The sequence below is a fragment of the Pholis gunnellus genome, assembly GCF_910591455.1.
Source record: "Pholis gunnellus genome assembly, chromosome: 9".
NCBI classification, from domain to species: Eukaryota; Metazoa; Chordata; class Actinopteri; order Perciformes; family Pholidae; genus Pholis; species Pholis gunnellus.
This window is the reverse complement of record NC_136535.1, coordinates 10874239-10891348: the sequence shown is the minus strand read 5'-3', so window position 1 is coordinate 10891348 and position 17110 is coordinate 10874239. Positions and strand designations below refer to the sequence as shown.

The 17110-nt window shown below is 42.5% G+C and overlaps 1 protein-coding gene across 4 annotated transcripts in view; it reads left to right on the top strand.

Annotated features, from left to right (window-relative positions):
- Window positions 1–4528: 4528 nt before the first annotated feature.
- Window positions 4529–17110, top strand: part of synrg (synergin, gamma) — a gene marked incomplete at its 5' end in the record, with an annotated part of 33320 nt that continues 20738 nt past the window's right edge. For 2 of the 4 annotated variants that reach the window (XM_079166926.1, XM_079166924.1), the window contains 12 exons: window positions 4529–4563; window positions 8602–8642; window positions 9344–9522; window positions 9853–9980; window positions 10440–10545; window positions 10637–10748; window positions 11299–11730; window positions 12543–12821; window positions 13967–14047; window positions 14224–14420; window positions 16453–16698; window positions 16783–16922. In XM_079166926.1, the coding sequence (XP_079023052.1) occupies window positions 4529–4563; window positions 8602–8642; window positions 9344–9522; window positions 9853–9980; window positions 10440–10545; window positions 10637–10748; window positions 11299–11730; window positions 12543–12821; window positions 13967–14047; window positions 14224–14420; window positions 16453–16698; window positions 16783–16922 (1976 nt within the window). The remainder of the gene's footprint in view (window positions 4564–8601; window positions 8643–9343; window positions 9523–9852; window positions 9981–10439; window positions 10546–10636; window positions 10749–11298; window positions 11731–12542; window positions 12822–13966; window positions 14048–14223; window positions 14421–16452; window positions 16699–16782; window positions 16923–17110) is intronic. The other 2 variants (XM_079166925.1, XM_079166927.1) reach the window with 2 other exon arrangements.

Here is a 17110-nt window from a genome sequence, read left to right as displayed (position 1 = left end):
GGGTTGGCCTACAAAACGACGTAATCCCTGATGTTAATGGAGGCGTACCAACAGATCTGTGCAGTCGAGGACTCAAGAGGTCAACACGAGGAGCGAGATGACACCCGGGTAACAGAGGAGAGGGGCAAAGAGACAGAAAGTGGAAGCTGCATGGTGAATGTGGCCGTGTGTTTAGCAGAGCCAGAAGAAAGGATACTACATCAACTCCAGCTGGGGTCCAAGGGGTTAATGGATAAGACTACCCAGCAGGGGTCAAGGGTCAGGAGGCCACTCTCTGCCAGGGCTAATTGGTCACTGCGACCAGAGTGAACGCCAACCTTTAAATGGAGAAATACATACACATGTATGGAGCTGCTCTGACAGAGGTCTTCCATCAAAAGCCCTCATCAAGGAGGCCTCTGTTGTGCTCTGCACAGTCATGGAGATCAGTCAGGCCTCCGTAGTAACAATCAGTACCCTTCACCGCGCATCGCCACCAGCACCACCTACAGTGACAGCTAGAGGCTGGACGAGTGAAAAGATTAGTGGCTATTGATCTCAAGTTTTTTTATTAAGTTCAATTCAGCTCATTAGCATTTACTTTTTCAAAGCATTAATATGAAGGATGTATATGAGAAGTATTTTTGGTTTACCTTAATCTTTAGTCTATACTTTAAAGGTTTTGAGCTTGTTTCATTTTGTGTTCATTGTGTTTAAGTTAAAAAGAAAACCAATTTGAACCATTTCCACAATCACATTTTCAGACATTTAAGTCCACAACCAAATTCATAAACTACTGAAATATTCACAATAATACTGAGAACTCAGAATCAATACTAAAGTAATAGTCCACCTTGACTTCTTTCCCAGGAGTTAACAAACATAAACACATAAACTTAAACACATAAAACCAAATGTTGATCATCCGCGCACACCTGAATATTTCCAGGTTCTCTTAATTCATTATGTAACCAGTGAAAAGACAAATTGGACTCACTTTCCACTTCTCACAAATCGCGCAGCAAACACAATCTTTTTTTCTCCAGGATAGTTTTTGCCAACTTCTATGGCCACAGGAGGAACACAGAAACAGTTCTCAACTTCGACACTAAAGTTATATATAAGCAAGGTGACACATGATTCAGAGCCCTGTTTTTGTTCAGTATCCATATATGTCCTTAATATTGTCTTAAAATAAAAACAATAAATATTATTGGAGTGTCTAATCGTAAAGATTCAGTCTCCTCTCATATTTCATCTGCAACTTGAGACAGCTGTCAGAAGCATGACCTCAGACTGTGATGGATCTTACATAGACCTTAAGAGCCTTGTCATGTGCTTGGTGCCAGATGTATTTACCCTTTAATGATCTTGTAAAATATTCAAACGTTTCGACGAAATTCACTTTGTCACTATCCAAGCACTGGAGAAATGAGGCTTGTTTATGGTTCTCTATGTGGGACTTTACCTGAAAGAAATCATCTATAATGAACCAGCATCAAACTAAATATTAGGACCACATGAGCTGTTTCAGATGAGACTCTGCAGTCCTGAAGTGCAAGTCTGTATTCACCAGAATGAGTTTAAATCTCCTCTATTTGCATCTGAGGCTGAACATTTGCAGTTTAGAGGAATCCTGACGGATTGATGTTGTCATGCTGATGCTGTCACAGGCTTGATGCTGGACGGGTTAATGATTTATGGGGAATAGTGTAATGCCCAGAATGGGACCCGGGTTAATGTTCACCTTTCTCGCCAGACCTTCTCTCTGGGGGGCTGCCCACAGCCAGTCCACATCCAAACACTGGAGGGGGACGTGACTGACTGACGGACTGACTGAGTCGGCCGGCCTCCAGCTAAACCCGGCACACACAGCAGGGGGGTACACCACGACCTGCTCTCAGAGAAGTGGAGGGGACAGGAGACTGACGAGGCCTAATCGTCTTTTTAATGAGTTTAAATAGAAGCAATAAAGAGCAGCAGAAAATAATCCAAGCAGTTGTAATGAGCTCACATAAACAAACCAAAGCACACAGGTGATAATTAAAGTCGCCCTCTCCTCAAAACGTGAATGTTTGAGCGTCATCGTGTAGGATGATGAATGTAGTTTGACACTAGAAGGCTGTTTTCACATGTATCTGCTGGAGAGGGACAGTTTCTCTCTGCCTACATCTCTGGTGGGCCAACCACAGCTGGGTGATGGCAAGCACGTCACAAACTGTGCGTTGCTTGTGATTTTTCCCAGGAATGTCGCCACCGACACCCAGCTTGTAATACTGCAAATGCAAAGGCTTTCATGAGTAGGCCATAGGCTCAATCAGCACTGTATTAACTCATTTGGCGATAGATAGTGATTTAACAGACATGTTTTCAAATGAAAATCTTTGCGATTATTACTTAAAAAATCATTAATTTTTTTATACAGCTGATCAGTTATATTTTCTTTTTCAATGAACATGTTGGTCTTAGTTCTGTTTCAAAGCAGAATGGAATATTTTTCTGGTGGAGATTTTTTCAACCTTTCAAACTTAATGATACTAAAGTCCAGAATTAGCCTCCAAATCCCAACATGTGTAAGTGTAGAGTATAAAATCAGGTAAAAAAACACAAAAACAAAACAATTTCCTAGAGACCATACTGAGAACATACACAGTAGTTTGGTCCATATGGGCACCACGTTTCAACACCAGACATAGTTCTTTATCAAATTGCTCATGTTGGACTAAAAATAGTGAAATGTGACTATACCTCGAGTCTGAACATAATGGAATGAGTCTGTAAAACACCTGCCATGACAAATGTTTTAAACTGTAAAATGTACCCGCAAAATTCACAAAACAATTACCAAGGACACAACCTCAGTGTCCTCAATTATAGCTGCAGCTCTGTCCTGTGAGACTGACTGTGAGGATGTAAAAGTGAAACATGTATTAAATCCATAAGAAAAACACTCTCCACACGGTCTTCATCATGTGCGTAAAGTACTGTAAAAACAAAATGTTTCTCTCCAAGACCATCATCTTCATATGTGAAACTAAAACTGCTGTTTTTCTATGTGTCACTATGCAGCCTAAATGGCCACATTAGTCCCTCTGTCATGTATATGGACTCTGAATCACTGCTGTTGAATAAAGCAGAGGTATAGGAAAGCGTGAGGGCAGACCAGGTGATGGATAGCAGCCGGGCTTGTCACCGGCTGCCTTACACTGCTCTCATCAAGCTGTAAATCTTTCACAACAACACCCGCTATAAGACAATGCCAGAGAGGCTTTTCCTTGTTGCTCCACCTTGTCATTGGTGTAACAATGAAATTGCCAAGTGAGTCACTCTGTCAATGGCCTCAATGCTTCAAGCAGCCGGTAAGAATGTTGGACAAGGCATCAGGGTGTGCAATACAGAACGCAATACAAAATATCAATATTCGTAATATACTTATGACACATTTCAAATAAATTAACTAAGAGAATAAAATATACATTTGTAAAAAAACAGGTGATGATTTCTGCCTGTTTATGAAGTGAAGACAGATTAAATGTTGTTTACTAATTAAAAAATGTTTAGTTTAAAATTGTTAAGAACTGCTGTTGTCTTTGCCATTCATCATCAATTTAGCTTTACTTTGGCTCATAAGTATACAAAAATATATAAAAAAATACTACAACACAAACTAAAAAGTCCAGATATACAGACATATTGGCTGTTCCCAATAAGTGGGTGTACTATAGCTAAACTCGTGGTGAAGTGGGTCTGCAAAGAAAATCACACTAAACCTTAATCGAAGCAGACGTCATTTCTTCAAAAAATACTGAATGTGCTCGAGTGAACTGGTGAACTGAAATGTTTTGTCGGGGGCGCTTTAATAGTTTTCTAACTCCATCTGCTGCGACATGCAGAACCCAATTTTCTATAATCATGCTTCTTGTCCAGAATAACAAATGATAAGTCTTTCTAGACATACACTACCTATCCAGTGTCAGACTGTACACACTGCATACAGGTTTCGTCATAAATAGCCCAGATCCTGTTTGTGTGACTTTACATGAAACAAAGCTGAAAACCTGCTTAACACTGACATCTGCTGGAAAATAACTTTTATTGCAGCGAAATCATAATAGTTGTATTTGGGAATCTCGGGTCCTGTGTTCTGCCTCGCAGGAAGTCCAAACGAGTATCAGTCCCTCATCTTTATTTTATACTCAAACTCCACTATGGCTCGAGGTCACGTTCAGTTTGCCTTCTGCATTGATAACACTGCAGGGATGATATTGTAAATGACAAAAGTTGATCTACAGGAGAACAACTATTTGAATATTCAAAATTGATGCTTAAAAAAGTCACAAGAATGAAAAAGGAAATTAAGTACCCCCCCTCCAAAAAAATCAACCCAAGCCCTTGAATAATTCCACAGGTACGGTAGGTAGAGCATGAGGGATCAGCATGGAGCAGGAAGTGAGCTGTGCCCGGGAGACCGAACTCAGGGCCTCAGAGCCCTCACTACAGCCACCGTCACTGCTGACGTCATCTCCTACTAGTGACTGCTGTTATCAAGATGGCGCTGCGGCCAGGATCAGGGGGAGGCGGCAGGTATTTATTTTAAAATCAACTCTCTCGCTAGAACGTGAACAACTTGTGAAATACCCACCCCCGAGTGCCTCTTAGCGGCACGTTATTCTAACAGACGGGCCTCAGAGACAGCGATTACAAACAGGGTATAGTTGTAGGAGATGATGAGGTGGCTGGTTGTCAGGTGTCAGCTAACGTCAGCTAGCTGGTTACTGCTGCCTGTACATGCTCAAGAGTGGACCAAAACAATGCCTCAGTGTTCCTATATTAACACATGTCACGTGCCACGTCTCGTGTGACCGTTAGTGTGCACGCAGCTCACGGTGTCCAGTGTTATATCCGGATATTTATCGAAAATAAATCCTTATTACTCTATTGTAACTCTAGCATTGTCAGGAGAATAGCTAGCACCTGTACAGACGGGCCTGTGCACGACCGATGATGTTACAATCTGGCCTCATCAACTTTGTTAGTATTAAATGATCTGCCAGGTAGGTAGGCTGTTTAGTATCGTGTTGTTACATGGTTGAGTATTTAAGTAAGTGAAGCTGGAGGGAAGGGAAGGTCTAGCAAAAAGCAGCTAACCTTAAATTACAAGATACATAAGCTACTTGTGTTTTTTTTGTTCGTTATTATTTACTAAATTGCAAAGTAAACCCTGTCACGCGTGTCTCTCATCTATATCCGGTTAGTACATAGTTGTAGGAGGTGCACAGGTGTCTCATTAGAGCAGTATGATGAAGATACCTGCCTCATGATTCTTTCAAAGCTGAGCTCGAGCAGTTTGAATAATAAATGAACAGGAGATACTGATCTGACAGGTGAAACCAGAGCCCCCATGACTGTAAATGAGTGCAGTAGGAAGAAAAGCAAGTGTAACGTGAAGACCTGGAGGTAATTGTAGTTCTCCTTTTATGTGTTGATCAGTCTGCTGGTGTCTGGTGTAGACAGTTACTGACCTGAGAGACATTAGTACAGAGCGGGAGGTAATGACTTAAAGTATTTAGTCAGACAGGAATGTGCCAGTAATAGTCTGTTTTGTATTGTTTGATGAAGGACCTTGTCTTGTATCTTAGTTAATTTGCTGGATTACTAAAAAAAAAACAGACTTTCCTGTCAGGCTATGTTGTCCATGAACAGTTTGTCAACTTACTTTTCTCAGAAAAGTCACCGTATCATATATACATTCGTAAACATGAATGTATACGGTACCAGAGATATTGGTCAATCCTAACCAGTAGCACCTTTTCACTGCTGCTAATAAAGCCTTGACTTTCTTCAAAGTCTTCTTATTTCTAGCCGGGGGCATCTTTCTGTACTGTAGCGTTTTCAAATCTGTTTCCATGTGAAATACAATGGATAGAAATGAAGGAATGAAGTTTTGGATCGTGTGAGTGCTGGACAAGATAATACAGCAACAATAAATTAAAATGTGTCAGAGTGGAAAGCCAGGAGGTGGAGCAGTAGTGCAGCTTGTAAAATAAGCTTGACAGCTCAGCTTGAGCAACCTTTGTAGGTGTTTGGAGTAAATGTATGAATGAATGAAATGATGGGAAGCTGTTAAGTCAAATATACAGTAGATGTATCTGTCAGGAGACAGTCACAGAACAGCTTGATATCAGCTGATATTTGGCTCCATGCGTATTTCCTCAACAGGTCATGTGATTGTCAGACATTTGACTTCTTGACTGTCAAACGATGCTCTATTGTGCTTGTCGAGAGTATGTTATTGTGGGGGCTGTTGACATTTCAAAGTTTGAATTATAACTAGAAATCTTCTCTGTCCGATCGGCAGTCTTGGAGAACTGGGAACATGAGACTCTACGTCTGTATTTCCCTTTGAGGGAGCTCTCGTCAGACATTCTGTATACTACGTTAGAGAGAAGCTGCTTGAATTATTTTTCCTTTTAGCTTCCTCAGTAATGGTGACATTGACTGAAACTCCTCACCCTGCCGTCTGCTTCCCAGCTGTCAGAAACAGTTTGGCGATAACTGTCGGATGATTGCGGGCCTTTTACAAGGCGTTGGCGTCCACAGCTGCTATCACTGCTTATCTCCTTCTGTGTTAATCTGCCCGGCCGTGACCCGTTATTTGCTGCAGGATGGTGCTGTCAATGCTTTTAAGCTGCAAATCTTACAGGGAGCAGATGTGACTCTGAAAGCTTCCAAGTCGAGCATCATCAGGCCTGTTGATTTATAACATGAAATCATATCAAAGGCTCATTCTGTGGTGGCATTACTCTAGTCTCCCCCTTTATTTAAACCTACATTGTTTTTTGGCCACATGGGAGCAGCAGTAACGAGCTGTAAGCACAATACCCATATAGCCATATTATCACGTCATATAGTTGACTTCTTATGCAGTGGCCTGTTCACACATGCAAGAGACATGAAGCATCACCTTTTGAATCGTGTTTGTATCGACCTGATGAATGTGAGTTCTTTAATGTTTTTGTTTGTCTCCACCAACTCCTTAGGAAAACATCTGGCTCCTCATTTGTTGTTTTCATCACTACAAGAAGTCTCAAAAAACACACAGTCATTTAATCCATTGTTCATTTTGAAATATTTATTTATTATATATCAGCTTGAAAGCTTATTTATTCACTTGATATTTTTTTGTATAATGACATTTTGCGTGGAGAATAACGATTGACTGATCTAAGATATTTTTTAGACTTGATTATTTTATTTTTTTTAAGGGATTTAGTAGCAAAAATGACGAAATTTGTTGGTACCAGCTTCTCAAATGTGTGTATTTGCTGCCCTTCTCTGTTTAATATCACTGTACATTTATTATCTATGGATTTGATATTGTTGGTCAGAAAAAACAAGTAATGCAAACACATTACAGCACCACTTTTCACTTTCTGTAGCAGGTTGTAGACAAAATTGATTAGTTAAAAAAATAATCAAATAATTGATAACGAATACAATCGTTAGTTATAGACCCAGTGTACAGATTTCAACACTTCACTTTCATAGCTTACAAAAGCACATTTTCCACGTAGAAGGGGAACTCTGGTCTAAATTATTCCTTGCTTGCCACAGGGAGTCGTTAATTGCTTTGGCAAATGCCTGATGAAGAGTTCCCGGCCTCTCTTTTGTTCGCACAGTTGTGTTGGTACTAAAGTTATCCGTATGATAATGTCAACCATCGGATTAGCGATGCTCAAATTCAGCTTAGAGTCGGTCCGGGACACAAGAGGCCTGGTCGGCTCTTTCTTCTGTTTGTCTCTGCATCATCAGCTCCAGCCTGAAGAGCTGGGTTGTAATGCGTTATTTGACAAACAGCCTGTGGCCTGTGTGTGTGTTGGCTCTGGTGAGGAGAGACTTGGCCGACTTGTAGGAACGTCCTCTGATTGTTTCTTAAAGGCCCGATTCTCAGCACAGAGCCAGTGAGTCCAAGTCGCCTGTGGAAATGAAACTGCATCAATAATTCTGCCTTTTTGGGCATTAATGTTACATTTTTAAAGGATCAGTGTCTGAAAATTCACCCTGGTCTTTGTGAACAAATGCTCATTGCTGATCAATGAATGCCAACAGCAAATCAATCAGACTTTGTACTACGATCCCACTCTAATGTAATGTCACAATTATGAAAAGCAATCAAGGCTTTTATTTATTGTTCAATTGTGTCAAATGCACAACAATTACAGTGCAAGCAGGCATTTGCCCAATAAAACCACATCCAATTAAATGATTTGAATTATTTGCTTGTTGACTCAAAGCAATCACCATATTTAGTCAAATACAGTTTAAAATGTCCTTCTCTTTAGTCTTTCACCTCCTACGACTGTGTTATAAGTATTACATCATACCTATGGTATTGTATAGGTATATAGCAGCCACTATAGCTTTGGATGTATTGTTATGCAGCACAAATAACAATCACAGGATAGAAGTTCTGTGATTTTGATTCATACTTTGCATTGCTCAAAGCTGCAGTCGACATGATGAGTGTTTGGAGTTCACCTACAAGTGTTATCTGTAGGTTTCTTTACTCGTGCCTCAGTTTGAATCTCATTACCTGCAATTCTGTTTGTTCTCTTACTTTAGTTTCATGTATCCTGTTGGAGGGGGCCTGGGACCACCACAAGGTGAGTCATGCTGCAGTCAATACTCCCAGCCTGTTCTTTCAGGCTTACTTTTTGAAAATCTGTATGACCAGTTTCATTACCAAAAGCTGTTGACTCTTTGTTTGTATGCTGAAGTAGCAGCAAGTATTCAGCACAACGGAGCTCACACCGTTGTTCCCTGTGCCCAGAGCAGTGCATTGTGGGCCTCATATGTACTATCATTTAGCTGTGTGTGCATTGTCATATTTAGGCTCTTGACTTTGCAGTAACACCCCCGTTAAACCATCCACACACCAGCCTCAGGGGCCATTACATGCTCCCATTAGCAATGTCATTTTAGACTAAGTACGTCGCGTGTAGCCACCTAAACAAGCCACTTATTCAGACCGGTTGAGCCGCAAAATAGTGAATCATCTGGAGGCTCGAGTATGTGGCTGTCAGCTCACACCGCATCCGTGAAAACAAACACAGACACCTTTCTCCGAGCTGTCACTGTAGTCACCAGAAAAATAGATTTGTTTGTTGCTGAGCCTGAGTCTTTTTCCAGCTGTCTAGGAAATTGATTTGCAACACTGAATCATGTCCAGTCTCTAGAGGCTTTTTTGGGGGATTGTATTAAGTCCTTTAAATTGGGCGTACTCATGCTTCAAATAGTAATTAAAGACATTATTCTTTGCCGTGTCTACAGTATATTATAACGGTGTTTGTGTGTGTTTCTGCAGGCATGGTACCCATGCAGCAGCAACAGCAGCAACAACAGCAGCAGCAGCAGCAACAACAGCAGCAGCAGCAGCAGCAGCAGCAGGGCTTCCCTATGGTTCCGGTCATGCAACCGAACATGCAGGGCATGATGGGAATGAACTTTGGGGGACAGATGCCTGCAGGAGCGATGCCTATGCAGGTGAGCTTATTCTTAGTTCTGTGTTTGTCTATTTGTTTGTTGTCTAAGGTGAACATTGTCCTCCTAATGTTTCCTTAGCGATTTGTCGTCTGCATTTGCAGTGTTTTTCACGAACTTGCTCATGTTTGCTTTCATTCACGAATGCATACTGAAACCCTGCTGTGTAGATTTAACTGATTTCATTCAGGCCTGGGCCTAGAGCTTATCTTACTGTCATTCTAAATGGCATTGCTTTCCCTCAGTGTGAGCATTTAATATCATGTGCAAGAGTGTGACGAATGCTAATGGGATGTCTGAGCTGCTGTCTGTGTTATTGTTTGCTTCTCACAGGGTGGGATGGCTCTTGGTATGCAGACCCCTGGGATGCAGTTCTTGGGTCAGCCACAGTATATGAGTATGAGACCCGCTGGACCCCAGTACACTGCGGACATGCAGAAACAAATGGCTGAGGAGCACCAGTAAGACGTCTTTACAATAATATCATGCTTCTTGTTTGTGTGTAAACATGAATGCTCACATCTGCATAGACAGCTGAGTAACTAACACACTACATTATGTATGAGAGTACGAGAGGCTGGCATCACTGATTTGTTCCCCCACACCTAAGGCCTAACAGGCATATTGTAAATAATAGACTCAAGAATTCAGAGGCTAATTATGACAATATCACACAAAAGTCAAATCGGATAAAATGATAAAGTAATGACATTTTGGACGGACGTGTGCGTAAACTGCAACTTCACTGATTGGCAAAAGCAGAGGCAGTAATTCAGTCGACTTTTAAAATATGCTGATGATACAGACAAGCGCTGCCTGTCCACATGCAGGCGGTATGTGGACACCATAGGTCTTCTTTTACTAACCTATATATTATGTCTTTGGCTCTCCATATAATGTCTCCTCTTCATGGCTTTTAGAAAACGCCTGGAGCAGCAGCAGAAGATGCTGGAAGAGGACCGGAAAAGAAGACAGTTTGAGGAGCAGAAACAGAAGCTGAGGCTGCTCAGCAGTGTCAAACCCAAGGTGAGTGTTCATTTTGCTATTCTTATGGCATGTCGACTGCTGATCTTTTGCAACCTTCTGGGCTCTTGATCCTGTATTACTGCGTACTCAGACGGCTGAGAAGAGCCGCGATGATGCCTTGGAGGCAATCAAAGGCAACCTGGATGGCTTCAGCAGAGACGCTAAGATGTACCCGAATCCGTCATCGCAGACCAAGAAGCCAGGTACCTTCACCCCGAAGATTTCATCTGTAATCTCTGAGATTTTTGTTCCTGTTGTTCCTCTCCATCAGCAGATCAGTTGAAATACCTCCGTCTGAGAATAAAAGCTGGATTAGAGGCAGGTCAGCATGATGACTGCTCAGCTGGAGTCGGAGTGTTTGACAGAAAAGCAGATTCTTGATCACATTTCTTTCATCACATTATTGTTTCAGTCTCTCACATCTGTACAGCTGTCAGTCTATTGTCATTAAAACATTTTTTGGCTATAGATTTCCCTCACTATAACTTATTCCTGTGCATTTCAGGAAATTGTAGCTATGCATCTAACAAACATAGCCTGAAGCAATATTACAGCCGACGTTTCCAACCCCAAAATCATTTTATTCAATCTGAATATTTAATTAGATGCTGTATGTCAAGATTTTGGTTGAATTTGCAGCTCTACAATTTCTGGTCTTGCACAATACAGTCTTTATCTCACTCCTGGAATTCATTCTCCATTGCAGTGTGTGTCATGTGTTGTGCCATCATCATTATTTCTTCATTTTTGCAGACTCATCGCCACCACATCCTTCTGTCCCCACTCGCTCCCTCCCCCCAGCTTTGTCCGAAGACAATGACGAGTTTAGTGACTTTCACGGGCCTGTAGACGCCCCCGCCTCCTTCCCTCCGTCCTCCTCCACTTCCTCCGCCCCCGGCCTCTCCTCTCAGGCCCTCGTCCAGCCCTCGTCCACCGCCCCCGGGACAGGTTTCTCCCCGGACGATGACGAGTTTAGTGACTTTGTTCAGGGTCCTCTAAATGCGTTCCCTCCCTCCGACTTCCACCTCTCCTCTCAGGCCCAAGCCCAACCATCCTCCCCTTCCCTGAAAGCAGGACTGTCCTCCTCTTCCTCTTCCCTCCCTCAGTCCCTTCCTGCCTCTGTGTCCATTTCCACTGTCACCCAACACTCTGCTGTCAACAACAGCTCCCAATCTACATTTCAAGGTAACTGTCTTTTTGCTTTGTTGACACCTCCCTGCCCATCCTCATAGTTTATACTCAACCATAATACAATTTTGAATGATTTTTTTATTATAGTGCTGCTTTTATTGCTGATGCTGAATATTTTTACTGGCACGTCTGGTTTTTTGCGTTGGCCTTGGCCTGTGTTACAGTGTGAGAGCATGCAGCTAGCCCAGCTGATGGCCTGGCCTTATAACCTAAACCTTCGAAGCTACCAGACACTACAAACTATAGGCAAACAAGGATGCAGCATCAATAAGAAACTCGCCTTGCTTCGTCCATAGAAAGTGAGAGTTTTAACCATATAGTAGCAGAATCCGTCATTGATACTGAATCTGTTTGTGGTTTGGTAGAAGACTGTCACACTCGTGTGTCATCCGCCGTCTAATCTCTCGGATGAGCAGCTGCTCCGTGACAGCTCTCAGTCTCTACACTATGAATGACAGTACGGAGAGATGCAACGCCAGCCCTCCGTCGAGTCCTCAGACAGTTCTGACCTAGTTGTTTAGCATCTGGAATAAACAGTTTCAATGTCCTCAGGCTTGCATCGCTTACCTTTGACGACAGAGACATTTTTCAATATATTTTAGGATTTTTTCTTTTTTTTCCAATAATGTAGAATCAATTGCAGGTTGGATAATATATTTGACATGGTTAGTTAGTTCTAAAACAAAATGTACACAGTAGAAATACAGGATTGATACGCTGTATATTACTGAAGTAAATACAACTTCAACTGCTTTGTATAGTCGGTGTGTGTTATCAAGAACTCTGTTCCTCATTCACCCCTCTAGGCCCGTCCCTGGAAGAGAAGCTATTCTCCTCATGCGATTTTTCCACTGGTCAGACGGCTCAGGTTAGCTTTAAATCCAAGCAGAGTTTGGCTAAAATGGGTCCTGGAACTAAAGTTTCAACCCAGTTTCACTCCAGCACTAAAGCGAGGAATTGGGCTGCGGCCCCTCAGGACTTGAGTTCGGTCTTCATCGCGGAAAAGCTACCCGAGGTCCCGGGGTCGGCACCCAGCGCCCCCCCATCAGCCGCTGACTCGTCTCCTCAAACCGGTAGTGACAGCGGTGAGAGACGTGCCTGTTTATTAGTCTTCATAGCTTCTTCTTCTCTCCCTTGCTTTGCTGCACACAATCAAGGCAGTACTTCTCTTTCTTTCCTGGGGAAATATTTCTACTCTTTCTAACAAACAATTCTGTACCTTTGGGGGTCATAACTGGTTCATACCAGATTCTGTGCTGGTCATCATACCAGTGTAACCTCTGTAATACAATTCTGCTGATAATTTCCTTCGCCTCTTTGATCAAATGGAGTGGCGGTGTCTTTGAGGTATCCTCTCCGCTGTCTTTAGCCAAGTCTCTGCTCTTATATCTGCCCGCTTCACACCTCTGTCACCTCAGACCAAATGTTGTTGAGAGGGGCTTCTCCTGTTGCCGCTCTCTGCACACGTTGTGGAAATGGACCGTGTCTGTCGTGGTCCCGAGGTGACTCAATAAGCTGCTGTTTGTTCCCCTCGCTATGTAACACCTTCTCGGAGAACCACCTCTGGCGCATGCTGACTGCTATGGTGTAACAGGGATGCGCATGGATCGGCAGGTGCCACTGATGCCCGAACATAACCCGAGGCTGATTGTGCATGCCACTTGGCTACTCTTACTCTGCTTTTTTTTATTGGTTTGTCTGTGTCCGTGTCTTCCGTGTCATCAAGGGAAATACAGAGGCTAATCTTGGAGACCTGTGAGATTTGTAATAAGATTAATTTCATTGCCCACTGATGACTGATGGGAGTATTATGTACAAAGCGTCTGCCTGAGTAAACACACGCCTTGTAGACTCAATAAGATGTATTGTAAGGGACTGAGAATTTGCCGTAGTTTAAAAAAAAAAAGAAGTTTTTATTTAGGTCAATGACAGCAGTTAAATTAGATTTTCAGCTTCTTCTTTTTTTTTTTTTCACAAGGCAGTCTCCTCCGTCCGCCCATCTTGAAGCCATAAATGGCTCATGTCTGACGGGACGAGACTCCAGTGATTCAGTGCAGGAGAGCAGGACAATATGCACAGAGTCTTCCAGACATCAGATGTATAATTCTTTCGAGGCTTGGCAAATCGTATGCCTGGGCAAGTTATTTGCTACAACAACTAACTGTGTGTGTGTGTGTGTGTGTGTTTGTGTGTGTGTGTGTGTGTGTGTGTGTGTGTGTGCTTGTGACAGCAGGTGTTGGCGTGTATCCACAACAAGAGCACATTCAGCCCATGCTGCCAACCTGGCTTTACAATGACAGCCTCATCCCAGGTAAACATTTACACATGAATATGTCCAGCATAATATTTTTAGACATTCATCTTTGATGCTGTATTTTGTATAAAGAAATTAAACTCGATAAATCTCCATTATGATTGAGATTTGAGAGAATTTAACTCCATTTCTAGCATGTATGAATATTGTCCTTTCTGTTTGTCTTTCCTTAGAAATGTTCAAGAAGGTTCTAGAATTCACCATGACTCCGGCAGGGATAGACACAGCCAATCTCTACCCAATACTAATGTCATCAGGACTTCCCAGGGAAGCACTGGGGCAAATCTGGGCGTCAGCCAACCGCACAACACCTGGCATGCTGACCAAGGAGGAGCTCTACACTGTACTTGCACTAATTGGTGTGGCGCAGGTAAACGCTGGAGTCACGACAAATTATCCTCTTAGAACGACTTCACTAATCGTCGTCCGTGGCTCCCATAGAGGCTCCCCATCAAGTCCACACTGTAGTCAGACGGGCTGAGCTAGAAATGGGTAGAAAGAGGCAGCGCTGTGAATCAGCCCAGGGCTTGTGAGGCATTTGAAGCCGTGTATACACAAGTGCATTCTCTTCTGCAAGTGACATCTGTTCAAAGGAACTTTACTTTGTTGAATCATTTTAATTATGCACATTGAGGGAGGGAGAGAGAGAAATGCCTAAACCTACGATTGTGTTACCTTAAACCAGAAGTGCTGTAGTGGTGGACAGAGCCATACAGAGCGCCCTGTTTGTGCATTAGTATTGAGTGGTGTGTGTTCTGTGGAGAATTCTATTCTGGATTAGTTGTAGATTTGCGCTCTCTTTTAATGTAGTTTTGCAAATCTGTGTTAAGAGGTTTTTGGTAGATAGGAAGTAGGGTTGATTTGTTCCACTTCATGGTGTAGTCTGAAAGTTGATTCCTTCAGTACGTTTTGTGATTTCTAGAGTTCATTTTATTTCATTTCATGGTTTGTCAGATGGCACAAGCAAAGTGGTTCAATAAAAATGGCAAAATGTGAATCTTTGCAATATAGCCCTGTTAATAGTGACCGTGGCCATGGGTGTGTTTCAAAGTGTTTTTATCCATTGAATCCACAACTCCCCAACGCTAAACAGTTGTAGAAAAGGCTTAATTTATAGCTTAATTTATATAGCACATGGAGGCTCCATGTGCTATATAAATTAAGCTATTCAAATGTTTTACAGCCTCTACTTACAGCCTCTCCTCAATGCGCTGTGTTCAGTCCAAGTTTCACAGATTTCTTCTTGTGACTGTTGTTCTCAGATGAATCAATCATGGCGTCCTAGTTGCGCTGAGAAGCACAGAATGTTCTTTATACAGGATCTGTTTGGAGTAAACAGTTTATTTTGGGCTTTCAAGGCCCATTGGAAAGATGAAAATCGGACAACGATGACAGTTTTTAAAGCTTCTGCCTGTAATAAACGGTGAAGTTTTGCCGATTGTTTAAAGAAAACATGCTTTTCCATCCCGCTGGCGGGTTTTGGGGTTCAGACGGTTAAGTTGTTAACTTGATTGAGACGGTTTCTTTGCTGTAGATTAAAGAAGGAACTGTTGTTTCTGACTGGAATGCCTTGAAAATGACTTTTCTGTCAGTATTGAACAATGACGTGGGTCTGTAACTAGAGGTAAGAGTCGGTAAGTTTTCCTCTGTGGGGGGAATTTACCTTTTTATTCTTGAGACAATAATCAGGAAAAGTGGGTTCAGGTTCTGTTTTTTAAGGAATTCAATAGAGAATCCACCTGGTCCTTGTGCGTTATAGTTTGGCATTTGTATTAGAGTTTGGAGATTGATAATGTCGTTATCATTGTGGCCACACATGTTTGAAACTCTAAACACTTTATTGTTGATTGAATCATGAAAAGTCTTCCCTGTAGGTCCAATATTTAGCTATTAAGAGTAAAATGTATGTGTTTACGAATCAGAATGGACCCACGTCTTTGTTTATTGTTGTAGTAGCTGAAAAGACTAAGTCATTTTAGGATTTCTTTATCCGAGTTTTGTAGGTCAGTGTCCTGTAAAAGGCTTATGCCCGCCTCTAATTTGATCAGGTGACCCGTGACTTTTATTCTTTATGTCTGTGAGCGAACACCAACTACAGGTCTTTATGTTCACAGTATTCCAGTTTGCCAGTGACGCGGTTACTGAGTCTGTAATGTTTTGTTTCCAGTATCTGAGGGAGTTTAGTGCTGAGAGAACATTAAGGCCTCTCGGTCATCAGATGTGGTGTTTTCCAGTACGCCTGAGAAAATGAGATTGTAGTGCATACTTTATATCTCCAGTAGGGCTTCTTAAATGTGCTCACACTTTCTTTTTTTTTGTCAGAACATGCATTTGTTTCATGAGGGTTTCCCACAGTAGCTTCCTTAAGTCAGTTCCTTAAAGATGTGTTTCCTTTGTTTCAGAGTGGCCTCCCAGCAATGAATGTGGAAATTCTCAGTCAGTTCCCTTCTCCACCTGTGCCCAACCTGCCGGCCCTGGCTATGGCCATGGCCTCCGTCATGCCCCAGCACCAGCAGCCTATGATGACCAAGCCCCCGGTTTCCATGGCCATGCCCACATCAGCACCGCCAGTTATGGGCATAACTACGGCAACGCAGGCTCAAGCACCCACAAACGCTAACTTCATAGCCAGTTTCCCTCCTGCACAGGTAACAGCACCGTGCCTTCAGTTCTGCATTATCCATCAGTTGATCATAGTTCACATCTTACTCACTAACGCGTTGTCGGTTCAGGGGCCCAAAGCCGATGACGATGACTTCCAGGATTTCCAGGAGGCTCCAAAGGCAGGAGCGGGAGACCAGTCCTTCACTGAGTTCCGGGGGGATTCAGGTGGAGGTTTCCCCACCACCCTCGCCTCGCAGCACCAAAAAAGGTATTTAATTCTAGCTCACTTAATTAGCAATGTCTTGGTCAAAGTTGTATGATTCTAATGCCGAGTTTACATTACAAGAAATCTACTTCTTCAGTGTTCCTCGTTATTTCTTACACCTCACTAGTTCCACTTTTCTAAAGCACAGATGTCGGTGTCTGTAGTGATGAGGGTCTAATATTCAGCCCTCG